The sequence below is a fragment of the Chaetodon auriga genome, chromosome 14 (assembly GCF_051107435.1).
Source record: "Chaetodon auriga isolate fChaAug3 chromosome 14, fChaAug3.hap1, whole genome shotgun sequence".
Taxonomy (NCBI): Eukaryota; Metazoa; Chordata; class Actinopteri; order Chaetodontiformes; family Chaetodontidae; genus Chaetodon; species Chaetodon auriga.
Window position 1 is genome coordinate 2890261 of NC_135087.1, and position 23392 is coordinate 2913652.

The window sequence follows — 23392 nt, forward strand, 5'->3', positions numbered from 1 at the left end:
TATATTTCATGTTTGGCCTCATCAGCCATTGGTTTCTGTAACTATCTGCTTATTCTGAATTTGATACAGCAAAATGCTTCAAACAAATTGGGAAAGGAGCAACAGAAGACGAAAGATGTCAAATGCTCCAGAAGCCTATGCTTTAAGGCATCGACATAAATCCATACTGTACTTCTCTTCCACAATAATCAATTTCTAAATTTCTAATTAAAATTACTTTTTGAAGTTGAAAAAGTCACATGGCCAGGACACCTAAAATACCTACTTTGCTACTATAAACGCCAAGTCGGAAACACGGGCTTTTATTGTATACAGTCACCGGAAGTCTCTCCCGCTCACATATCACAAGCTGCTTAACAAACACGCAACACCAGATTGACGTCACTTGGGAGCCTGGCCCGGCTAGCTGTCATCCGCGCAGAAGGGAAGGGCATGACATGGAGCTAAATTTTCCGATATACAGTTGTATATGCGTCGTAGCTTGTTAGAAGCACACAAGTGTTTTAGTGTTTCTATGTACCACGATAGCGATAGCGGTCCTTTCGTTTCGACGTCCTGAACTAACAGCCGCTAGCTAACCGGCTAGCTAGCTTGTAACTTACTGTAACTGTAAAGGCAGCGAGTTCAAACAGAAAGCCTCCGCATGGCGTTAATCCTGTTTACGAGGTCTCGGGCACCTTTAATGAAAACGTCCAGGTCTTTAAAGAATGAATTCAGGAAAGGTAAGGTTTCCATGTTAGTTTGATACTGTCTCACTCAATTGTCTGTGTTTATTATGACAGTGTAAATAAAGATAAGATGAAGCTAACAGTTAGCATGTAGCAGTGTAAAGCCAGAGGCAGGTGGTCCTCGGTTGGCCCTGTTTGGGTTTTCAGTAGGATGGTGGATGACTCAACGTGACATGGTACCAGCAGATAAGTCAGCATCACAGTTAAAGACGTCTAGCATTCACTATTTCCAGCTACACATCAGTTATTACTTTGCTTCAAGGCTGTATTGCATGTCACGTTGAGGTTTAGTGTTACGACCTCGCGAGACTTGACAGCTCGAGGCACCGCACCTGTCTGATGAGAATTCAATGAGGAGCAAAATACGATTAAGGAATCAGGTTATCTGAGGACAACCTGGCCTCTGTTCTGGCTGTTGAGCGCCACCTTCTTCCACAGCAGCGTGAGAGGATGCTGGTTGTTACGGCAGAAAGGCTCCTTTCTCTTTATTCAGCAGGTGATATCCTCATTTAAGCGAGATGTGAGGAAGAAAAACAGAGAGATTTACCTACTGAAGCTACATTCTGCCTGTATACGGGGCTGATTTCGTCCAGTTAACTCATTCCTTGTGTTGCCACCATGCAGCACAGTCGTCACGGTCGTCTGTTTATTGTTGGTGTTTGGACAAGGTGGAGAAATGTTGATCCACAGGAAGTGTGATGCTGCTGCTGCAATGCACTGTGGGAATTTTGTGCTTTTCCAAACAAGGTTCTGCTACTAACATTTGACTTTCACTTTTGGTTAATGTACAGTATATGTCTCACCTTTTGAATTAACCAATGGATCATCAATGCTAGAAAATGTCACAGGTCGGTTTTTAGCTGTCTTATATTTATGTGTCAGGGTCTATGTGCAAAGAAAACATGAATTCATACAAAGACGAGTGATGCTTTGTACCAGATTTGGCTACTAGCTAGCTGTATTCACATTAAAATTGTGCTACTTTTGCAGTATTTTCCAGTCACCATTGACAGTTTCCCAGTTAAGATTCAGCATCAGTCTACAGCAATATTATAGTGTCAAATATCAAATAATGTTATAGAGGATTTTATATATAACCACATTGTTATAGCTCTATCTATATACTCCAAAGAATATATAAGCAATCAGAGCACCACCTTAACTGCCTTAAACTCTCAACTGTCAGTTGGATAAGCATTGCATGTTTTCTGTTGTATATCACAGACTGTCAGTGAGTGATGTTGAAGACATTAGAGGACTTCTACAGAAGAAAATATTTAGGTCTGTACTTTAGTTGGTACATTAAAGCCGTGCTTATAAATAGATGAAGGGATCATGAGGGGAATTTGTCTGTCTGCGCTGGTTGGACTGAGACTGTGCTCTTGGCTTTAGGCCCAGATTATCAGACAAATTGCTCTGCTTCCATGTGGAAAGGTCAGTGCCTCTTTTAACTCCACCTGAGACAAGCTGAGCTTAATTTCCCAGTTTGTTTTCATGTCTGTGCTGACCTGAGTGCTATCACATGCCTGTGGTGTAGCTGGTGGACACCACCTCATGTTCTGATTGAGATATTCTACATTAGAAGACCACACCTTGATTGTGAATATTGTACAATCAATCAGAAGCAATCGACCAAGCAGCTATGACTAGACAAGGATGATAAAGAAAACCTTGAGCTGCCATAGGGGCTTTAGGTCCTGCTGTGGCTGCTGAACATTGACCAGAATGCTGTCTTTGCTAAACGGATCTGTAGCTGTCGTCAAATAGAGGTTCTAAGGTCAGAGCTAGTAAAGATTATAGCGTTATCTGAAGCAGTGTTGATAACCCACAGGAGAAACAATAAAGTTCCTGTTGTGCTAACGGGTTCATGCATATGCATTTGTTTAAATGCACTATTGCTGCTTTGTGAGAGGATACCTGCAACAACATGTGGAGCAGTGGATTTATTTATTTAGAGCGTTTCCTCATTTTTTATCCTGCTGAGACTAGTCAGCTAAACTCACTTCACACACTGAGATCGCTGAAAATGTCTCATTATGACTGAGAGTGTTGTCCAGTGGATGTGACCCAGGGACATTAACATCATGTTTTATGGGTCTTGTCATCTGAGATGACTGACATTTGAGAGCCACTAAAGCCACATGCTCTGAAAGCCAGGCATTTCACAACAAATCACAGTCTGGACTTAAGCTTCCCAACGTTCTGTCCAATGAGCACGCTCCTTCTGAGGCCACGTCACTTTTGCTTCCAGAACTTTTTTTTGTGTAAGACAGCGTATCTGTATTGAAATAGCTGATGTTAAAACGTATGTGTTTTTATTCGACCTCGTTATTTCAAATAACTGGCTCCAGGCCTGTTTTCTATATGCTGCTCAGAGAATGAGGAAGTGAAATGAGATGGCGGTTTTAGCACTTAGCAGTCAGACAGCTGCAGGCTGCGGGTCACACAGGAGTTAGCTGCTGCAGGCAGGGCAGGCCGTGACCGAGCCATGACCCTCCAAGACCAGATCCAGAGGGGATCAAGTCCAAATCAAGGCCATAACCGTAGTAAAATACCCAAAGCCAAAATGGGTAATTAATACTAAAGATTACAAATGCAACCGTCACGCTTAAGACGTCGCTGTAGATTCAGACGTTTCAGTAGAAGTTCTGCATTGTAGTTGTGCAGAGTTTGACCTAATTTCGCCTCAAGTTCAGCAGGTTTTGTAGACGTGTTTCACAAAATCCAGGATGTTATTTTGTGCTAACCAATGCTAATCATTAACAAGGTGTTCTCGTATGCAAGAAGAAGCCCCTCAGCTCCACAGAGAGCTGTAATGACAACATTTCCAGCCACCAAACTCAATTTTTATTTAATCAACATTGATCTGGATGAGAAAAACATGGGAGGAACGATGCGTTTGATTTATCACCTCAGGCTCCTTTAGCCATAGATTATTCTAAGCTTCAGTAAACATGCTTGGTTTTATATTAATGTGTTTAGTCAAAATTGTATTTAAAAAAAGCTAAATTGACCTTTTGAATTAAATTTTCTGAATTGTTATTTGTCTTCTCTGTGCTTACAGCATTTATTGCTGTGTTTGAGCCATGTTGCTCCTCCTGAGGTCTCTCCTTCTTTTCTGTTAAAGGTTTTTTGGGAAGTTTTTCCTTATCTGAAGCGTCCAGGAATAGAGGGTGTCTTATGCTGAACAGATTTTAAAGGCCTTAGAGGCAAACTTGTGATTTTGGTCCAAATAAATGAAACTGACTTGACTTGAAAATCCTCTCAAGGTTCAGTATTAATGCCACCATGGCATTAGTACACGACATTATGTCATTTTAATGGGCGTCTATGAGGAAAAGCAGCACACGATAGAAACTTCATTCGAGGATCACAGCTGACCTGTGTAGTTTTTGCTTATATGATGAAGAGAAAACAGAATTTTTTTGCATTTCCAAAGTGTCTCCATTGTGATTTCTGATAAAATAAACACTAACAGTGAGCAAACTCACTAAATGCATTGTTAGTGTTGCCCGTGTGTGTGAATGTGAAACCAAAACTGTTGAAGCTCCCAGGGGATGACACAACACTGTGGCAGAGCGCGGCGGCTTGTTCAGCCCAGGTGAATGGAGGAGGTTTAGGTAATCTGCTGTATTTCCAGGGTTTTCTTTCTGTGCTCCAGTTGCCGACTGTTCGGCCACAAAGGTGACACTGTTCCAGTAAACTCTGCGTCCTCCTGGCTGCCGGCCACAGCCTGTCATGTTCAACCAGGCCCTGCTGGAGTCGCTCCAGCCGGCCATGTGAGAGCCGGGCCAGGGGCGGGGTTTGGCCGTGTGCTCTGAGACGATTGGTTGGAAGTATCTCACCACTCCGCCCCCGCTCTGCATGTACGTCACTCTGACGGTGGCCTCCGGGGTTTGGAAACCCCTCTGTGGGCCCCACTGAGGGTGTGAATGTCCTGGCCTCCAAGGCAGATGAATGTAAAGATATTAACAGGATGGTACACTTCATGTGCTTGGCAGGGATCCTTACAGATGATATACACTAGAAAATCAGTATCAAAGATCATCTGTGAAAAGAGGTCATAGACTAGAGGAAGTAATTCAAAATAAATTACCTCTCAGGTAGCTGATCTTGAAGCCTTGTGCCTGACATTTGCATGCTACCTTGTGATAAAGGTACAGCCTCAGTGAGAAGGAAAACTGTGAAAGGCCTGTCCAAGACTGCAGGGCAGTGTTATGTCTTGTCTTAGACTATGTCTTAGATGGAGCATTCTGAAAGACATCATGCTAAGCTATATCATGTGATTGCATAACCCGTTTAAGGCGCTGTGTGTTTTTGCTGGTATCGTAGCTGGGTCAGTAAATTCAGATATAATGTACCGCTGTGAGACAGCTGCAGATGTTTGATCGGCGCTTCATGAAATCCCTGAGTGCGCTCCATGTGTGTTTGTCCGTCTCTGTTGAATGTCTACGATCTGATCACACCTGCTCATGTTTTTTTTTTGTCTTCCTTTCAGGGAAACTACAAGATGGTGCTTGTTTCAGCTGCACCGCGCTCAGGCTCTCCAGTCAGAAGTAAGCCAATTAAATGTGCTGGGCGCACACAGTGTCTGCAGCTCCTGAAAACACCTGAAAATAACTCACTGAGTGGAACATGAAAACTTCATTTCTACAGCAGCATGCGGTTTTATAGATCATTTGTCTTTAAAGCATTGTGGTGTTTTGGATGTTCAAGCCTGATTGACGTTTTGGGAGCTCTGCATCCTGTCTTTAATGTAACTTCAAGGTCATTTTTAGGGATAAGAATGTCTCATTCTTGGTCTTTTGCCAATTTAAACTGGGATCTGACTTAAGCTTAGCCATTATGGCATGCTAACAAAACAGCTGGTACACCTTTATGTATCTGAGCATTAAGGTTTTGTCTCTAAAGCTCTGTGTTTTATTGGATGCAACCCCAATTCACACACCCACGTTTTCAGAAAGGCCTGCACTGGTTTTGTTTCCCATCCCAGTAAGAGTCTTAAAAGATTTCACTCCGTGGCACAGTCTGTTTTTGCATGCATTGCGTTCGCTGTCACTCGGTCTAAATTTTGTATCCTGAAGCTCTTCGTCCTGTTGTCTCCTCAGACTCGATGGGCTCCAACTCGGCAGCTTGTCCCAGGTCTCGTCATCCGGTCCTTTCCTCCCCTTGTCAGATGGCTACACGGGCCCCTGCCAGAGCCTGGACTCACAGCGGCCTTACTGTGCTTTTGTGTTAGGGGCCTCCTCCTCACTGTACCCTGCAATCACAGCGGGGGCCCAGTGGACGATAGCACGACCGCAGGACGTCCGCGGCGTCAGGTGGATACACACCTCGAGGAGGAGATGGGACGACTCCAAGGTGGAGAAGTCGCTACGCTCGTTAAAGGACAAGAAGAAGAAGCTGGAGGAAGGGGGGCCGGTGTACAGCCCCACGCTGGATGCAGAACCTGTGAGACGGACGATCCGACAGCGGGTCGTAGATGAAATCAAGCACTACTACCACGGCTTCAGGCTGCTGTGGATCGACACCACCATCGCCGGCCGAATGCTGTGGAGGGTGCTGAACGGACACGCCCTGTCCCGCCGCGAGAGGAGACAGGTGAGCTCTGCAGGGAGGGAAATATCGGGACCTGGAGTTTGCTTTGCTTTGCTTGTACTGCACTCAGACGACCACTGCTGGGCTGCACACACTAAAAGCTGTAGATAAACCTTGAATCCACCAGCCAGAGTTTCCAGAGGAGAAAGCTCAGAGTTCACGGAGCAGGCCGCCGGCACGACTTTAAAATCAGAGATGACTGAGCTCGGTTTACAGCGCAGACATCTTGTTCTGTAATGTTTAATCCACGGCTTCTCAAACCTAATGGGATCAATTAAAGAAACTGGCTGCACGCTGAGTGTTTACTCACCAGATTGTGCTGCTTGATTAAAGCTCTTTCGGAAGAAGCTTTATGCGTTGCCTCTGATTTAAAAAAATATCCTCGTTTAGCTTTAGCTTCACCCAGTTTCTGCAGTGGGCTTCTCATCAGTGTTTCAGCAGTTGCGGTTTCCCTTGCAGATGAAAAATGCAAAACAATCACAACTTTATTTACTTTTTTGCAGCAACTGATGATGATATAACTGCTGTGTGATGAAATGTCTTGTTAAAATGTAATAAAGTGTTAGTTGTCTAAAGTGAAATACCTCTTAAAGGAGTGTTTTCCTGGGTTATGGGTTTATTACACTACAAGGGTTAGAACTTGGGTGTAAGTGTGTATTGTAGCTGGCTTTTTAATTGCTTATTGTTTACTCATGTGTGGATGTGTGTACTTTAGTTTTTTGATTTATAGTCCAGAACATTTGACCTCTCTCACAGGCAGTGCTAAAAATGCTCAAAGTCCAGATTCATCTCGTGTTCTTTGATCTGGATCTTGTTCTGAATCCGCCTGCTGTCTGATGCTCAGAGAGGCTGTCAGGTCACACTTACTTCCTGTTACCGCGTCTCTCAGTAGCACAGGATGGTACAGACTTAGTGCCGATGACTGGCGAGTTGTGAATGCTCCTCTTTAAGCGTGAGCTGCTGCTGTGGTTGACTGGCCGCCTGCCGCCCTCGTCCGGGAAGCTTTCCATGTGCTTTGGCTGAGATAAAAGCTACAGATTCAAAACTCACCAACTGCTTTTGTTACTGAACTAAATGAAGTGAGGTAAAACAGAGACATTACCCTTTAAATGATGCTTGTTTGTCTGCCAGAGAGGCTGACAGAAACAGCTAACCACATATCTTCAATACTCGTATACAGCATCTGCCACTGGCAAGGATGCTTTCACTAAGGAAGCTCCGTGTGTGTGTTTATTTGAGTGAATTAAACTACAGCCACAAGATGTTTTTGAGATGAAGAGACCAAATCTTACAGTGGCAAATAATTATTCATCCATCTTCACGTCTTCTACAACATTTAAGCATACGTAATGTTGATGAAACACCTGCTCAGATGTAAGCTGATGTCGTTAAAGTTCAGCGCAGGGTCAGAGGAATGTACAGGTGTCCATATCCAGTGACGTCCGTGTGGAGGCACGCTTACAATGTAGTTTTACAAGTCAGGCGGACATGTGATGACAGTGGGACCTCATTGCACCCGAAGGGATGGTGCAACAGTACAGTGAGGACCTTTTCTGTGATTTCCCATTCACCTTCTCCTGTGACCTTTGAGAAGATCATGATAAAAATCCACTTTAGCACAAGATGAAAAAACATTTTTGGTAATAATTGATATTGCTATAGGAAAGTTAATGGGAGATTGACTCACAGCATTCCTGTTTATTATGTTTGGTCTGATTAAACATTTAAATCTGACAAATGCACTAATGAAACAAGTTTTAGTTTAGTAGACGCAGTAGTGCATCGGAGCATCAAGCTACGTGTGCTCATTATAGTCGAAGTCAATGTCTTACTGTATTTTTTAAAGTATCACTGTATATCACTGTTTGCAAAATGACATAAAATATCAAACATTTATTTCCGACAGTGTGACTGTAATGAATCACATCAGACAAAACTCTCCTAACATGAAAGACAATAGCTCATGTTGTTACCTGTAATCACTGATTTGGACAACAAGCCCGACAGTACGTACATTCAGCACTGACCACGCTCGGTGTGATTGTGCTGAAGTAACAGTGGAAATAAAGCCTTCCCGTGGTGCTGATAGCTGCTGGTCAGCGCTGATGATGGCCGCAGTCACCCTCCCCATTAACCACCACCCCATCTGCACCTTTTCAAATGCAGCTGACTCCCTCGGAGCGCATGTCCCGAGCCCATCGACGACCCATTCATCTAACCTGGACGGCTTTTGCCTCCTTAATCTCCTCCTTTCGTATTCGCTTACAATGCTCAGGCCTGCATTTTAAGGCTTCTTCTATTTTAATCTGTCGCCCCCTCCTCCCTCCTTTGATGTGGAACTCTGGGAGATGATATACATGTCAATGGGGCTGAGGACAAAGGCCCTTTCACTCAGGCTGGCCTAATTCCTTCACCCTACTTTTCCACTGGCATGCAGGTGGAAGGGACGTAGAAAGAAGGACTCGTGTTTTGGCCTTCACCCCTCGGGCCGCTTCTGTAGATGGCTGGTTGGGATTGTGTCCCGGGACGGTCAGTAAGCCACAGTTGGACAGCTGTACAATGAAGTAGACCAGTGTTGGCCTGGTGCTTCTATACTCTGAGGATTGTTCAGGTTGGTGCTGAACAAATGTGCTTCCTGTTGGCTCAAGTGGGCAGTTTCTCAGCCTTGTGAGGCAGAATGTTCACTTTGGTCCACAGCTCCAATGCAAATGACGCACCAGTGAATTAGGAGGTTTCTGCTGCGCTGGGGGTGTATAGGCCCAGGGACAGAAGTGCTGACTGTGGAAACTGTTATAAGAGGGATTGAGCAGGCTGATTGTACCAAGGGACAAAGGAAGATGATGTAAACATTTTCACATGGTTCCCTGGTGGCTTTTCGCCTCGCTGCTGCTCTCTGCTGGAGGAATGCACGAACGTCAGCCTCAGACTGCTGCTTCAAACACATGCACACACTTGGTTAATAGATGCATCAGTTTATCAATACCGTGGACATTTAACAAAACCTCTGCAGTTCTTCAAGACACACAAATATCCTCCTAAAAATCCCAAATGTTTCTCATTTTTGAGGAGTCAATTCTAATTCCACTTTTTCCTTTTTTTTCTCCCCAAGTTCCTCCGAACATGTGCCGACGTCTTCAGACTTCTTCCCTTCCTGGTGTTCATCATCGTCCCCTTCATGGAGTTCCTGCTTCCTGTGGCTCTGAAGCTCTTCCCCAACATGCTGCCGTCCACCTTCGAGACACAGTCGAAGAAGGTGATCAGAGCTGCCTGATGAAGACAAGATGAATAACGGGGACTTTTACGCCTCATTGACTTTGTGACCTGTTGTTTTTAGGAGGAGAGGTTGAAAACGGAGCTGAGGGTCAAACTGGAGATGGCCAAGTTCTTGCAGGACACCATCGAGGAGATCGCTCTGCGGAACAAGGCCGCTCAGGGCAATGTGACAGAGGAGTTCTCCACCTTCTTCCAGAAGGTTGGTGTCAGCGTTCTCTGAGCCAGGCGTCATGAAATGAGGGAAACCAGACCCAGTACTGCCCTCTGGTGGTGGAAACAGTGATGTGTCTCTACCTGCTGTATTGTGCTTTTGGTGAAAGTGAAAATAGTTGAAAGATTAGGTAACACATATAAAACAAGGGCTTTCACTTAAATATATTATTGTATTTATTTCTGCATGCAAATCATCTACAATGATTTACAAGTCATAACTTTGTCATCTTGGCAGATCCGGGACTCCGGGGAACGTCCCAGTAATGAGCAGATCTTGAAATTCTCCAAACTGTTTGAGGATGAGCTGACTCTGGACAACCTGACCCGACCTCAGCTGGTGGCCCTCTGCCGTCTCCTGGAGCTGCAGTCCATCGGGACCAACAACTTCCTCCGTTTCCAGCTCATCATGAAGCTGAGGGCCATCCGTGCAGACGACAAGGTGTGAACCTCGACCAGTTGATGTCCATAATCGTTATCAAAAGTGAACGCACAGCTCCGCTGTCAGCACTCTTGTAGTTAAATGCTCCTTGTAATTTAACTGTTAGCTGATCGTCAGTGTGAACTCTGTTCATCCAGCTGATAGCAGAGGAAGGGGTGGAGAGTCTGAACGTGAACGAGGTGCAGGCAGCCTGTCGCGTCAGAGGGATGAGGTCTCTCGGAGTCACAGAAGAACGACTGAGAGAGCAACTCGGCCAGGTACAACAGCCACCAGCGACACAGATGGAGGACAGGCATCCATTTTTCCCTAATTACAGAACTTAAATGTTGGAGTCTGACTGCCTATTGTCATTTTTTATTTTTCTATTCTCTGATTCATCTTCTATTCACACAGGTTATGTAGACTCAAACCATAAAGTTATGGACGTTTGAGGACATTTAAACGGTCTTACTGTTGTCCATGTTACATCACATATTTGTCATCACCTCTGTCGTCTTATATTGGGCTCTTGTAGTGGCTGGAGCTGCATCTGAACCAGCAGATCCCCACGTCCCTGCTGCTGCTGTCTCGAGCCATGTACCTCCCCGACACCCTCTCCCCCGCAGACCAGCTGAAGACAACCCTGCAGACGCTGCCCGAGATGGTGGTACGTTAAGAGGCCGGAGCTGGGACGTGTGACTTCACTGTAGTCCCGTTTGCTGTAGTGAGATGAGTAAATATTGCGGTACTCTGCTTTGTCCCACCCTCCTCTCTCCAGACAAAGGAGGCCCAGCTGATGGTGGCGGAGATGGAGCTCTCCAAAGTGGACAATAAGACCAAGCTGGAGACCATGCTGCAGGAGGAGGAGGCCATACGCCAGGACAACAAGGACAGGGAGATGGAGAGGTTGGCGGATGCTGCAGAGAAGGCTGCAAGGGTAACAACTCTGACCACTCGTTTGTATTTTTTAAGAAAACATTTGACTTGTTTAATACCTGTTTTCACTGATATCCGGCCCGGCACACCTGCTGGGCTCATGTGGTGTTTGTTTGTGAAAGTTAATGCTTGAGGAGCAGGTCTGTTATCTGACAGATTATGAGGCGGGTTCTTCCACTTCGTGACCTAATCTAGCCCCGTTGTTCTTTGTTGGCTTTGCCCCGTCACACCATCAACACTGTCCTCTGCAGGAGGAGGAGCTGGAGCTCAAAGCAGAGCCAGCTAAAGCTGACGTGGCCGCTCATTCGGAGACGCTGAGGGACACGGCACCTGTCATAGAGGGGATCAAGGTAATGTCTCTGAACACACACAGCGTGACATCAGGACGGTTTACGACGGACACAAAGTTTACAACACAGAGGATTTTACCGTCGAACATTCATGTGTGATATCACTTATGTATTTACTGATTGTTACCCAGACTGTCATTTACCTGTCGTTCACTTGTCGCCGCCTTTTCATTGGATCACTTCTGCATCTTCTGCACCACACAGTTTGGACAGTGGCAGACATTCCTGCGCTTCCAGGTTAGGTTTAATGACGCCTCCTCCCAAACGACCCTCATGTCCGTACCAGTTTGCCCTGTCTGCACAGTCTCTGGTCTTTCCCTGAGCAGACCCAGATGTGGGTTAAACAGTACTTGCACGTAGTTCTGGCATTCGTTTTAACTGTTTCAGGCCGTTTGATCTCAGGTCCAGTTGGAATGAGAGCATAATCCAAATGACAGGAAATAACCCCTGAATGCAAAGTTCAGTGGGTGTGATGAGGTGAATGGTATCAGCCTGCAGGAGGAAATGAAGTGAGGAATGTAAAGCAGACAAGTTAAATTAAAGCAGAGAGTGGAGACAAATCGCAGACAAGTTACACGGATTGGGATGAGATTATATAGATTTCTGGACTGGAATTGGGAGATGAATAGGCCTTTAAGCCTAAGACGTGAGCATCTATCTTTTAGAATAAAACAAATTGCAGTGTGGGCAAACCATGGCAGCCATGGTCTCCCTCATTATAGGCAATCCCACTTATCTCGTGCTCTTAAAGAAATGCTAAACATGACGTGCAGATTCTGTTTGGCCCACATCTCCGTGGACTTCTCCTTCTCCTTTCCTTGCCGGCCCTTCCAGGCAGAGTCACTGAGCAGCCTTTGTAGATCCACAGAGTTCTCTTCTTCATGTGGGAATGTATTTTTGGTTTACGGGGAGTCTCCCAGTGTCCTCCAGAGCTTCCCTCCTCCACCCGTTTTGTGTGCTTGGGTCGGTCTCTTATGTGGGTTTATATTAAATGCACATGTGGTGCTTGTTAAGTGAATGCACTTTTTGGCCTACGTCTCTCAGTAACTGAAGGGTTTGGTGACATACATCCACTTTGGAGGGAGAATGTGACCTGAGGCTGCTGCGTTTATCACTCAGCATCTGAAAAGCAGCGTTTAAAGCAGTCGGCATCAAACGACACGCTGCAGATGAGATAGTGAGAAACGTTTTAATCCACGTCGACGTTTAGGAGCAGATTTCTTCAGTCGTATGTTTGTGTTCCAGGGCGAGGAGATCACCAAAGAGGAGATCGACCTGCTGAGTGACGCGTGCTCGAAGCTGAAGGAGCAGAAGAGGCTGCTGACTCTGGAGAAGGAGGAGCTCGAGGAACTGAAGGACGACGTCCAGGAGTACAACGAGGTGCCCGTCTTAGATCGCAATCATAATGAGAGACAATAATAGAGTGTTTTTCCTGAGCCAGATGATGGCTTTGTGTGTAAGATAATGCATGTGTGTGCGTGCTTCGGCTGTTAATTCACGTGTGTTTTTCAGGACCTGGAGGAGATAAAGAAGGAGCTCTCTAAGACCGGCCAAGAAAAGGCTCTGGAGGAATCAAAGGCGAGCCAGCGTCTGTCCAAGAGGGTGAACCGTATGATCGGCCGCATCGACAAGATCATCCTGGAGCTGGAGAAGGACAAGGTCATCCTGGACGGACAGATAGACGGCGGCTCCAGCCCACCTGTCGGGTAAGAGGCCGACATGTTGCTGTGACCACTGTTGTCTGCTGTGGATGAGAATAGTAAATGAAGTTGCTACTGTGCATCCATTTTGTAATAAATGTTCAAAGTGTAGGGTTGAAATGTTCAGTGTTTTTAATGTCGTCAACATCTAAATTTTAAAAATACAATCTGCAAAATAACTATGATGTGTAACAAAGCATCACTATATTATAAAGAAGAGTGAGTAAAAAACACTTTAAAGTTGCTGCGCTGCTGTTTTTGTGATAGATCGACGTAGCGCCATGTTGAGCTGCTCCTTTAAGATCAAAGCTCGGCTGTCTCTCATGGCTTCGCACCGTCTCAAAACGTCGCCTCTGTGTCATTTAAGCGACTCTCATGTCATATAACAGCGTGTCGATCGCTTATTTCAGTTTGTTTTAAGCACTGATCAGTTTTTATGCTAGATTTGTTTTGTGACTGTCATCATCATCATCATCATCATCATCGCCGTCTTCATCATCATTGCTTTCATTGCAAAACTGATAGAAAACAAGGAACAAAAGGTTTCCCAGAAAAAAAAACAACCCTGGTTCCAAAAAGGCTGAGACTCTGTATAAAACATGCACAGAATGACTGACTGATGATTGGATGAAGGAGATGACTTCATGGACTTTCAGGCAGTGTCCCAGCTCTTTGGAGTCAGGGTTCGACTTTACAGTTGTCAAATCAAATCCTAATTTATTCCAAATTTTGCAGATTATTCTTTACTAAACATAGCGATGCCACGAGGTAAGCTGAACTGTGGTAAACCGCCCGCTGCTTGCTTGCTGAACGCTAACATCGCATCGTGGTCGCTCACACTGTGCAGTGAAGGATGGCCGGCTTCCATTGCTGCTCCCTCCACCAGCGTGCTGCCCACCGGCTGCTGTGGACTCATTCTCATGAACACTTTATGTTCCTGAATGAATGCAATCAGAGTGGAAATGAAGGTCTAACTCAGACTGCTCGATCTTCTTGGTCAGGGACGTGTGATCTTAACGAACATTAGGTTGTGTTCAAATGTCTAAATTGATTCTTTTTGCTGCTTTTTCTGAGGTGCCAATGTTTAAAGCTGCAGCTTCAAAACAAATCACTTTAAACCACCTGTTAATTCTAAGAAGCACTTTCAGCATAAATTAACTGAGTTTTACTAAAATGTAACCTTCCCTGAGTAAAAGTGGACGTGAAGAATCAGGTTGATTGGTGTGATCTGGGAACCTTGAATGCAGCATGTTGGCTTCAGACTTCACCACATTTCCATGACATCTCGTTACATACCGTTTCCTGTATGCAGTCTGTTCTACACCTTCAGGGAGAACCTCATCAGCATCGACGAGCTCATCGGCGTCATGCGGCAGATCCAGAACATTCCGGAGGACAAGCTGCAGAGGATCGCCGAGGCTCTCGACGACAACAAGGACGGCAAGATCGACATCGACGACGTCATCAAGGTGCGCTGAGAGGACGTTTTTTTAAATCACCACATGAAATTAAACTCTTTCTGAGCTTTGATTTAAAGAGGCTGACGAGGTTTGTAACCTCTCCGTTGACTCATATGGTCAATAATGATTGTTGGGCCTTTAATTGTGACTCACCAAACAGAAATATGTATTATCCTAACTAATCAAACACGTGAGCAGTGACATTTTAACGCATGTTAATGTGTTCTTCACCGGATCAGATCTGAAATCAGGCATTTCAGGGCTTTAATGAACTCTTTTCATCTTGCCTTATTTCAGGTGGTGGAGCTGATCGACAAGGAGGACGTGGACATCTCCACCTCTCAGGTGGCCGACATCATGGTGATGCTGCAGAAGGAGGAGAAGCTGATGGAGAAGGAGAAGGCCAAAGACAAGGCGGAAAAGGAGAAGGCAGCCACACTCAACAGCTAACTCATGTCCACAGAGACACAGCACACATGTACAAACTGACCACTGAGGGGTTTGTGTCTGGCAGCGGCTCACAGGTGGAGGCGCCAGGTCACAGCTGCCTTCTCAAAATGTCACTTCACCAGAAATTTAGCTCTTAAAAATAGGTTAAAAAAATGGGAAAAGAAAGGCGCATTGCCTTTAAAACGCACAGAATCACAAAGAAACTTAAATTGCCATCACGTTAACTCTCCTGGACTGATCATGTATTATATGTGGATATTTGGTTTTGTGTAGTTTTACTCAGTAACTTATTGACAGAGGGAACACAGTGACGCGGAGCCACGGCTGTTCTGCCGGCTCCAGAGCAGGCAAAGGACGAAACTGATCAAAAATCAAGTTTGGGAAATATTTATTGTTTCAGTTTGAGGTGAACCGTCTTGCCTTTCATTTCATTCATGTCATCATCTCAGAGAAATGAGAGATCATTTCTGGACCTGCACTGTAAAAATCATCGCCATCATTTCTTTCCCCGGTAGATTCTCTTCATCGCCATCATCATCATCATCCTCCCACATCGTCACGTTATTTTCCCTGAATCGTTCTTGGCTGGGGAAGCGTATCGCAGGCTATGGGAGGTTTAAATGGTGGCTGCAACCAAGTGTATAACCAAAAAATGAACATGAGATTATGTGTGCAGGCTGAAAGAGTTGAGTCTGTTTTAATTCTGAGAATAACAGAAAAATAGCTTTATGTTAATCATTCCCACTGAAACAGAAGTAAATGGAGGACTCACGCTGGACACGTGTCGGACGTTTGTCCAAAAAGGACTGAAGTTAGCAGCGTTCACACCAACATTAACACGTATTGTACTGTAACTGTCTCTTATTTTGTACTTGTCACGTCATTAATCCTCCGCCTGGTCGCAGCACAGCTCTTCATATCTATTCCTGTCGTGTTCAGTGGATCTCTGTGAAATGCCAAAGTTGCACTGTGGCACATTTAATAGCAGACTGATTATTCCCGAAATCAGCAGACGAACCAGTTCAGCTTCGCTTGGCGTGAATGTGAAGAGGTTTGTTTCGTGCACGTGAGCAGTTTGATGCCGGCGGTGATCTGGCGCTCCGTGGTTGAAATGCTAAGTGGCCTTCTCTTCACGCAGACGTTATGGATGGTGCACTGTTGAATGTTTAAGGCCGGCGGTAGAGCTCTGAGATTCTCCTCACTGAGGACTCGCTCCAGGACGTCTGGATGAACTCAGCCGTAGGTCGTTTGAGTCCTCGGTTTTGTTTTATTGCACTGCGGCGATGAGTGAATGTGGACGAAGTGACGATTTCACGTGATATTCAAGTCGGTGACTGAACGTTATATTCATATTTCTGCTTGTTGGCACATTATCAGCTGTGTTCACACTGCAAGCAGCAGTATTCTCACAACATATTCCAATTATGACTGCACCCAATGATCGTTTTCCACTATACTTCATTTGTTTTGTTTAATTGTTTAATATATAAAGCTTCAAGAAAGCTGAGCAAAGAGCCCAAGGTGGCGTTTCAGATCATTTGTTCTACATGACCAGCACCCATTATCTTCAGCTTTAATTTACGATTAGAGGAAATCAGTAAAATCTCACATTTTAGAAGCTGGAATCAGTTAATGTTCAGCTTGTTTGCCTTAATGAAGGACTTGTATAAGTGACAGATTTTCCAGCTGAACTGACCCTGGCTCTGGATTCACAGTCCAGGCTTTGGTTTTTAAGACGTGAACCTCTGTAGTCTGTCAATAAGAGGCTCAGGGGAGACTTTCATTTCGCTTTGTTTGCCAGATAAAACAGTCAGAGAAAGCAGAAACGTTGGTTGGTTGACTGCTGATGGATGAATCGTTCGTGGTCGTAGTCGTCCCACGGTAACAAAGATGTGTGAACGTAGAGATAACGGCGAGCGGACGACGCTGCGTTCAATCCCCTCCAGGAATCCGCCGTCAGACGTGTGGATGATGAAGAGGTCGTCCGTCTCCCGTCACCCGGCTGAGGGGGCGAGGGCTCTGCTTCGGCTGGGAGCAGCAGACTGATGGGTGCAGGGTAAACACTCGGCCCATACATGGGCCACAGCCAGCTCCACTGGAGGGTTTTGTTTAGGTTAGAGACGATCCGGCGGGACGTGGCATGCGCTCCGCTGCGTAAATCAGCCGGCGGTGTAAACACATCCGAGGAACGTTGTGACAGCCTCTCGGTTACACTTGGCAGGAGAGAGCAGTGTGCATTAGCAGCGCTGCCACTGTTTCCAGGCACGGAGGGGCCCGGGGGTCGGGGTCGGGGGGGGGGGGCGGCGGCGTACGACGGTGACAGATTCCAGGAAGGAATGAGGAGATCAATGCTGGAGCCTCCAGACAGCTCTGAACGAGCAGAGGTTAGAGTTAAAGGAATAGATGACTTCTTCTGTCACGCAGTGTGACGCGATCCGGCCAATCAGACCCGTGCACTCACTCATTTCTGCTAGATTCATTTACCCGCTGACTGTGGTGACTTTTCTACGCGAGGAGTAAAAACTTCCTTGCCGTATAAACCACTGTGAAGCTGAATGAAACACCCAAACACACTGAGCTCCGTCCAGTGGAGCTGAAACGATTCGCTGATCAGACGGAAGGACGTTCACTGGCAACTGAGTGATAATGTGATCATTTACGACTGTCATTTCAAGGATTTTCAGGCAAAAATGCCCAAAATGTTTTGCCTTCACCCTCAAAAACAAAAGAAGAAAATAATCAGAAGATTCAGAGATTTAATGAAAACATTAGACTCCCTCTGATCACCTGGAAGACCAGAAAAGCTGCAAAACCTCAAGACTATTTGGCATTTTTGTTTGTTGAAAGGCTGCAACAGTTGATCAATTAATTGACAAACTGTTTAAATTCTGATGTTTCTGACGTTTTCAAAGTGTTTGTTTTGCCAGAAAAAGTCCAAAATCTAAAGATATTCAGTATGAGGAGCTGCAGCCGGCGAGCGTTTGTCATTTTGTCTTTCCAGATTAGCGCTCACAGCTCAGCTCAGCTCGGGCTGCTGCTGCAGGCCTCTCCTGTCGTTTCATGCTCCACTATATTCATAGCGAAGAACATATTTCAGGCGTACAGGCAGCGATATGACATGACAGTCATATTTCCCTCATGCTCATGCTGATTTATGAAAACCTGTCAAACCTTCAGATGCATTCATGAAATCCTGGAAAAAATAATTTGATTCTCGGAGCGGAGAATGTGCAGAAACCCTGATGTGACAGGGTGAATGGCAGCTTATGAGTGCGCGTCCTCGTCTTTGGCTGTGGCGCGAGGAGCCGGAGCTCGCCGTCGGCAGCGGCGTCGCACTGCGCTGTCTTTAAGTCCACCTGAGGGGCGGGGAGAGGAGAGATTCAGCTCGCTGTCCGAGCTCTCCGGCTGCCCTCTGTGTAAATGCACTATTGGTCGTCCGTGCAGCAGGTGTGCGTCCACGTGTGGACTCAGGGCGCGAGTGTTCAGCCTGATGCCGTCTGACGTGTCGTGATCCGCGATACAAACCGTCCTAAAAGATTCCCGTTGAGTTTGAGGAGGCGAGCTGCCGATTTTATGTACTAGAAGAACAAATATTCAAAGCAATAAGTCATTTATGCACCGTGTAGCTTCCTGAGCTTTGTTTGATCTCCATTTTTGAGGTGGAACAAGTGAGATTAATTTGTTAAAATGATATTGTAATATATGTGATTTAGAAAGAGACGATGCTGTAATTAAAAGCAGCGTTTGGTGGCGGGGTGATATTCTGCTGATTTGGGAGTTGATGCACTTGTAGTTGATTATTGTACAGACTCTTTGAAGACAGATGTAACCTCTTTTTCCTTTAACTGTTTTGCACCAGCCCTTTTATCACTAGAAGAACGCTATTTTTTGTAGAATGTCGAAGAACATATGAGTTTTCTGTTGAGGTGGGAGTAAGGAGACTGACCGCAGGATCAGCAGCGTCTTTAAGCCTCTGCAGTCTGAGAACGGAACTTAAAATAAGTGCAGAAAACTAAATTTAACTGAATTTTAAATAGTGCAGCCACCATCATTTTACAGAGGAAACTGAGGGCGTGTTCAGACAGAAAGCTTTCGCCTCTTATTTCCCTTCAGTCTCTCAGATTCAGAGAAAGTTCCACTCAGCTGGAAACGCAAAGATCCTCCGAACCGAACGCTGTTCTGTCTGGACGCACAGCAAAGAGTCATTTTCCACTTGGAAATGATTAAAAGCATCGTGGCGTGCAGTCGCTCAGCTTACATGACGTTAAACCCCAAACAAAGTTTTCGAATGGGCCCGAGAGAGAAAAGAAAAGTGAATCCAGTGTTGATCTTTTGAGGTTTTAAGAGAAAAAAAGAAGCAGAGAGGAGTTTGGAAGAGGAGGCGACGCGCTGCAGTTTAATCTCTGTTGGTTTTGCAATTATATTTGGAATGAAAAGAATATTAGTCATCGAGTCAGTCTGAAATATAGACCACTGGAGGTTTTCTTTGAGGTAATCACCATGTTTATTTATTTATTTATTCAATCAAATTTTCCAAAGTTTGTTTTTTTTTATTAATGACTGGAACTGGATTTGATTTTAGTTGAACTTCTCGAGTGTGAAAAGCACCAGATCAAGTGTTCGTGTAAAGAAACGTCATTTCCAAACTGAACCAATGAAGTGTTGAATAAATGATGGACGATCCTGGATTCGTTTTCCTTTTTCTTCCTGTTTCCCATCACTCATCACGCGTCACTCATCCCGCTCCCACACGGCCGTTTTAGGTCGCGTGTGTCATCTCCAAATCCATCCACGCAGCCATTTTTTATTCTTTCTCATCCCAAACCGTCATTCCTGAGCCGTGACCAGCCTGGCCGCACTCGCTGCCACTCCCCACAGAGCTCCGTCCTCTGCCGCTGGAATGCAACCAGACTTATTTTCCCTGCGACAGTTTTAACCTCTGTGTGTAAGTGGTTATTTTAACAGACTGGAGCAGGATACACAAGCGCATAAAAGACGTGAAAGGTCTGGTTTTTAACTCTTTACGTGCTGGCGAAGACCTCGTAACTGGGAGCTTTAACGCCTGCCTGCACAGATCTGATCTTATTGTGGCTGAAAGGAAAAGATTCAGTGTTCTGCTGAAGGGTTTCCAGATGGTTTAGCTCATTAATGTTGATCAGTATTAGAAATACAACCTTTAAGGCTGCACTGAGACTTGATTGGCCGAGTAGAAGGCAGACTCCCCTTGACCTCTAATATCTCTGTTTGACCTCTGACCTCAGCACCGTTGTCATGTTTTGTGATGCCTTCAGGTGTTGTGTCTGCAGTGCTAATGAGAGCATTCATGACACAGCTGATGAACGTCAGAGCTCCTGAAAGTTTGGAAACAGATTTTCCTAAACAGTAGTTTGCATCTTGATCTCCAGGATGTTTGCAGTCGACCAGGAAAGACACATGATTGGCTTTGGTTTAAACCCAATTGTTACCGCAGACTGTTTTCCAGTAACACAACCATCTAAAACCCAGCGCAGACTGGCCGACGGCTGCCATGACTTTCCTGTCTTGGATGCTTTTTTGAAATCCGAAGCGAAAACCCCTCGAGCTGGAGAATCGACACGAGGGGTCGTTCAGTCCGAGACGAGTCCCGATCGAGCCAGACGTTTCTCAAACTGCAGGTCATCAGCATCCAGAGCGAGCCGCTGGCAGGGAAGCGAGGAGGCGGCGGACGCACTAACGTCTCGCAGGTTTTATTGAAAATCACCATCATTCGTCGCAGATCTTTTCCACAAGATAATCTTCATCTAAAGTTCAGTCACGTCAAGGATTTCGCCGTTTATTGCAACAATGTGCGTTTTAGTTTGGTGGTGTGTCTGCCACCGAGCTCATAGAGCCTCCTGACAGAGCCGGAGAGACAACATTTAACGAGCGCGTTAAAAAGAAACTGCTGGCACATGCTAATGCAGGAGGAGGCCGAGGAGGAGGAGGTGATCCGTTACACCTCCTGCAGACGAGTGACCTCAGAAACCGAAGCTGATGGCATTAAAACAGCACAACCTGTGGAAACACAGGTGTGCTGTTTTAAAAGTGATTCAGTGTGACACACTGGAGTCATGACGGGACCATGGGGATATCTGAGGTCCTGTGGATTCTGCATGTTCGTAAGATGTCAGAAATGATCAGTTCACTCACATAAAGTGACATTTAAGAGTAAAATCCAAACTTTTGTCTCAAAAAGATGCCAAAATTTACCCCACTCTCATTTTGAGGGCACAGATGTCTCCACATTTCTTAGTGCAGCCTTGAAAAAAGTCCAAACAACCTTGGAAATGGTTGCTCTCCCTGTGACATTTCTAGCAAATATGAAAAAAACAGGTCGACCTGAACTCGCCGAGCGCTGCAGACACCCTGTAACAGACACTTAAATGTTTTCCCACTTTGTTCCTGCTCCCTGTCTCGTCTCCCGTCGTCACGTCTCTGCAGAGAATCAAAGATATTTGCACCTCCGTCAGCTCAGTAGTCGGGTGTCAGGCGTCTGTCTGCGGGCTGCCTGTCAGGGCACTGAAGCTGTCTGTTACCGTCTCATGGCGGCGGCGGCTCAGGCCTGCAGCCTCTGAACGGAGGCGCACACTGATCTCAGGAAGTGTGAGCTGTCTGCTTCAGGGAGTTTCTGTTTACGATGTTCTGATGAGGAGGTGTTGATTGCAGTGAGGAGAAGACGTCTCGGAGGATTTGAGCGGCTCCAGAAACGCAGAGCTGACGGTGACGCTTTAGACCAAGTCCTGCATCCCTTTCGTTTTGGAGACTCAGCATCAGTGCGTGACGCTCGAGGTCGGACGCCTTCAGCGTGTCTGATTGACAGCCACATTTCATCTCTCACAGCTTCGATGATTACCCTGAAACTCAACTGATCTGGTGCTGCAACAAAAGGTTTTTGAAGCTCAATCTGTGATTTCAGACATGAACTACACAGTAAAACTACCAGTTACAGAGCAGCACAGGACTGCAGGAGGCTCGTGGCTTCAGAAAAGCCCAGTGTTTGCACAGGATACGCTCTGTAAATAGGAAGCATACACATATTATTGTACATAAGATCCCAAATGTGAAGTTATTGAGAAACGTGTTGTTTTCACAGACAGAGATTTCCTCATCTAAATGTGACCGACGGGTTTAGATTTTATCTGGTTTGGAAAATGTGCCCAAAAGTTGAAAATCAGGGCTGCAGCAAGACACTGAGGTCATGAGTCTGTCCCAGAATTTCCTTACGCGACGACTTTTTCAATATTAAATCAAGACCACAATCTTTCCTCGACCTTAACTGAGCTCCGCCAGCGCCTGAACGCAACCACAATAGGCTGAATAATGCTTTAGTTGCTATGTGCACATCTTGTCGGGAAAACAAATGAAACGCTGTCAGTGAACTTGTGCATGTTCAGAGTCAACGTTTTGCATCTTGGCTTCTCACTGTTTCCTCTTTATGCAATGAGAAGTCCAGATCCAGATGGCACAGTTAGAAATGCAGCTTCTATGGACAGAGACGGTTTAAAATAGTCCTTTAAATAACTTTAAAATTACAGAAGGTGAATCCAGAACACATGACCTCAGTGTCAGCGTTTACATGCACTCTGTTCTGGTTTGGCTCTTATCCTGGATCGTGTTTAGGATGGGATGTTTGTTGGGACGACACCCGAGCCTGATTTTATCAAACGCTAAAGTGAATTTTTTTTACTTAAATCTAAGATAAAGGTTAAAATCCTTCAGTTTTGGAGTTTTTCCTGACTCTAAAAAGCCTCTTTAATCTAGCAGAGAACCTGAAAGCTCACAGACGCTTTAAAGATTTCACACAAATTAAATGAGTTTCCTAAAAAATCCAAAGGATAATAAGCTTTTTGACCCTAAAGTTGCCTTTTTGGAGCATTTTTAAGTTGAATCCTTAGACGTTTGATGAATACAGGCCTGGTTAAGACGGTCCGATGTGCGTGTAAACGCGCTCAGCGGTGACCACAGCCTTCGTGAGAACGACCAAACTTAAGTCACTCTGAGTGAACAAACAAACAAGCGTGATTTTCAGTCCAGCTGAGGGGTTGAAGAGTTTTTCTGTGGGACACCTGCAGACAGCAGAGGGTCCTGTCGGCTGTGTAAAGTGTACGTAAGCCTTCTTTTAAGCAGGTTTCATGTAAATCTCTGTGCAGCAGAAAGTAAAAGCGCTGACTGCATGCTGAAGAAGAAATGATCGTTTGTTAGGTTGCATGCCAGCTTACACATCCAGATGTTCTGTCAGAGTCACTGT

The 23392-nt window shown here is 45.4% G+C and overlaps 1 protein-coding gene across 4 annotated transcripts; it reads left to right on the top strand.

Annotated features, from left to right (window-relative positions):
* Positions 1-369: 369 nt before the first annotated feature.
* letm1 (leucine zipper-EF-hand containing transmembrane protein 1) lies at positions 370-15820 on the top strand. Of its 4 annotated transcripts, none has more exons than XM_076748182.1 (15): positions 531-722; positions 5227-5284; positions 5837-6329; positions 9436-9579; positions 9661-9798; positions 10048-10251; positions 10389-10508; positions 10766-10897; positions 11009-11167; positions 11418-11516; positions 11721-11753; positions 12762-12896; positions 13029-13222; positions 14529-14685; positions 14974-15275. In XM_076748182.1, exons 1-15 carry the CDS (start codon positions 644-646, stop codon positions 15124-15126), a joined length of 2298 nt encoding a protein of 765 aa, XP_076604297.1. In that variant the 5' UTR covers positions 531-643; the 3' UTR covers positions 15127-15275. The 4 variants fall into 4 exon arrangements, with proteins under 4 accessions (XP_076604300.1, XP_076604299.1, XP_076604297.1 ...); XM_076748183.1 differs by having other exon boundaries at positions 14547-14685; XM_076748185.1 differs by lacking the exon at positions 11721-11753 and having other exon boundaries at positions 370-722; positions 14547-14685; positions 14974-15820.
* The last annotated feature ends 7572 nt before the right edge of the window (positions 15821-23392 follow it).

Excerpts from the sequence above, each read along its gene's own strand:
- letm1 (XM_076748182.1), top strand. The coding sequence starts at position 644 with ATGGCGTTAATCCTGTTTACGAGGTCTCGGGCACCTTTAATGAAAACG. Across the intron at positions 723-5,226 it reads AAAGAATGAATTCAGGAAAG|GGAAACTACAAGATGGTGCT; the intron begins GTAAGGTTTCCA and ends TCTTCCTTTCAG. Across the intron at positions 10,898-11,008 it reads AGACGCTGCCCGAGATGGTG|ACAAAGGAGGCCCAGCTGAT; the intron begins GTACGTTAAGAG and ends TCCTCTCTCCAG.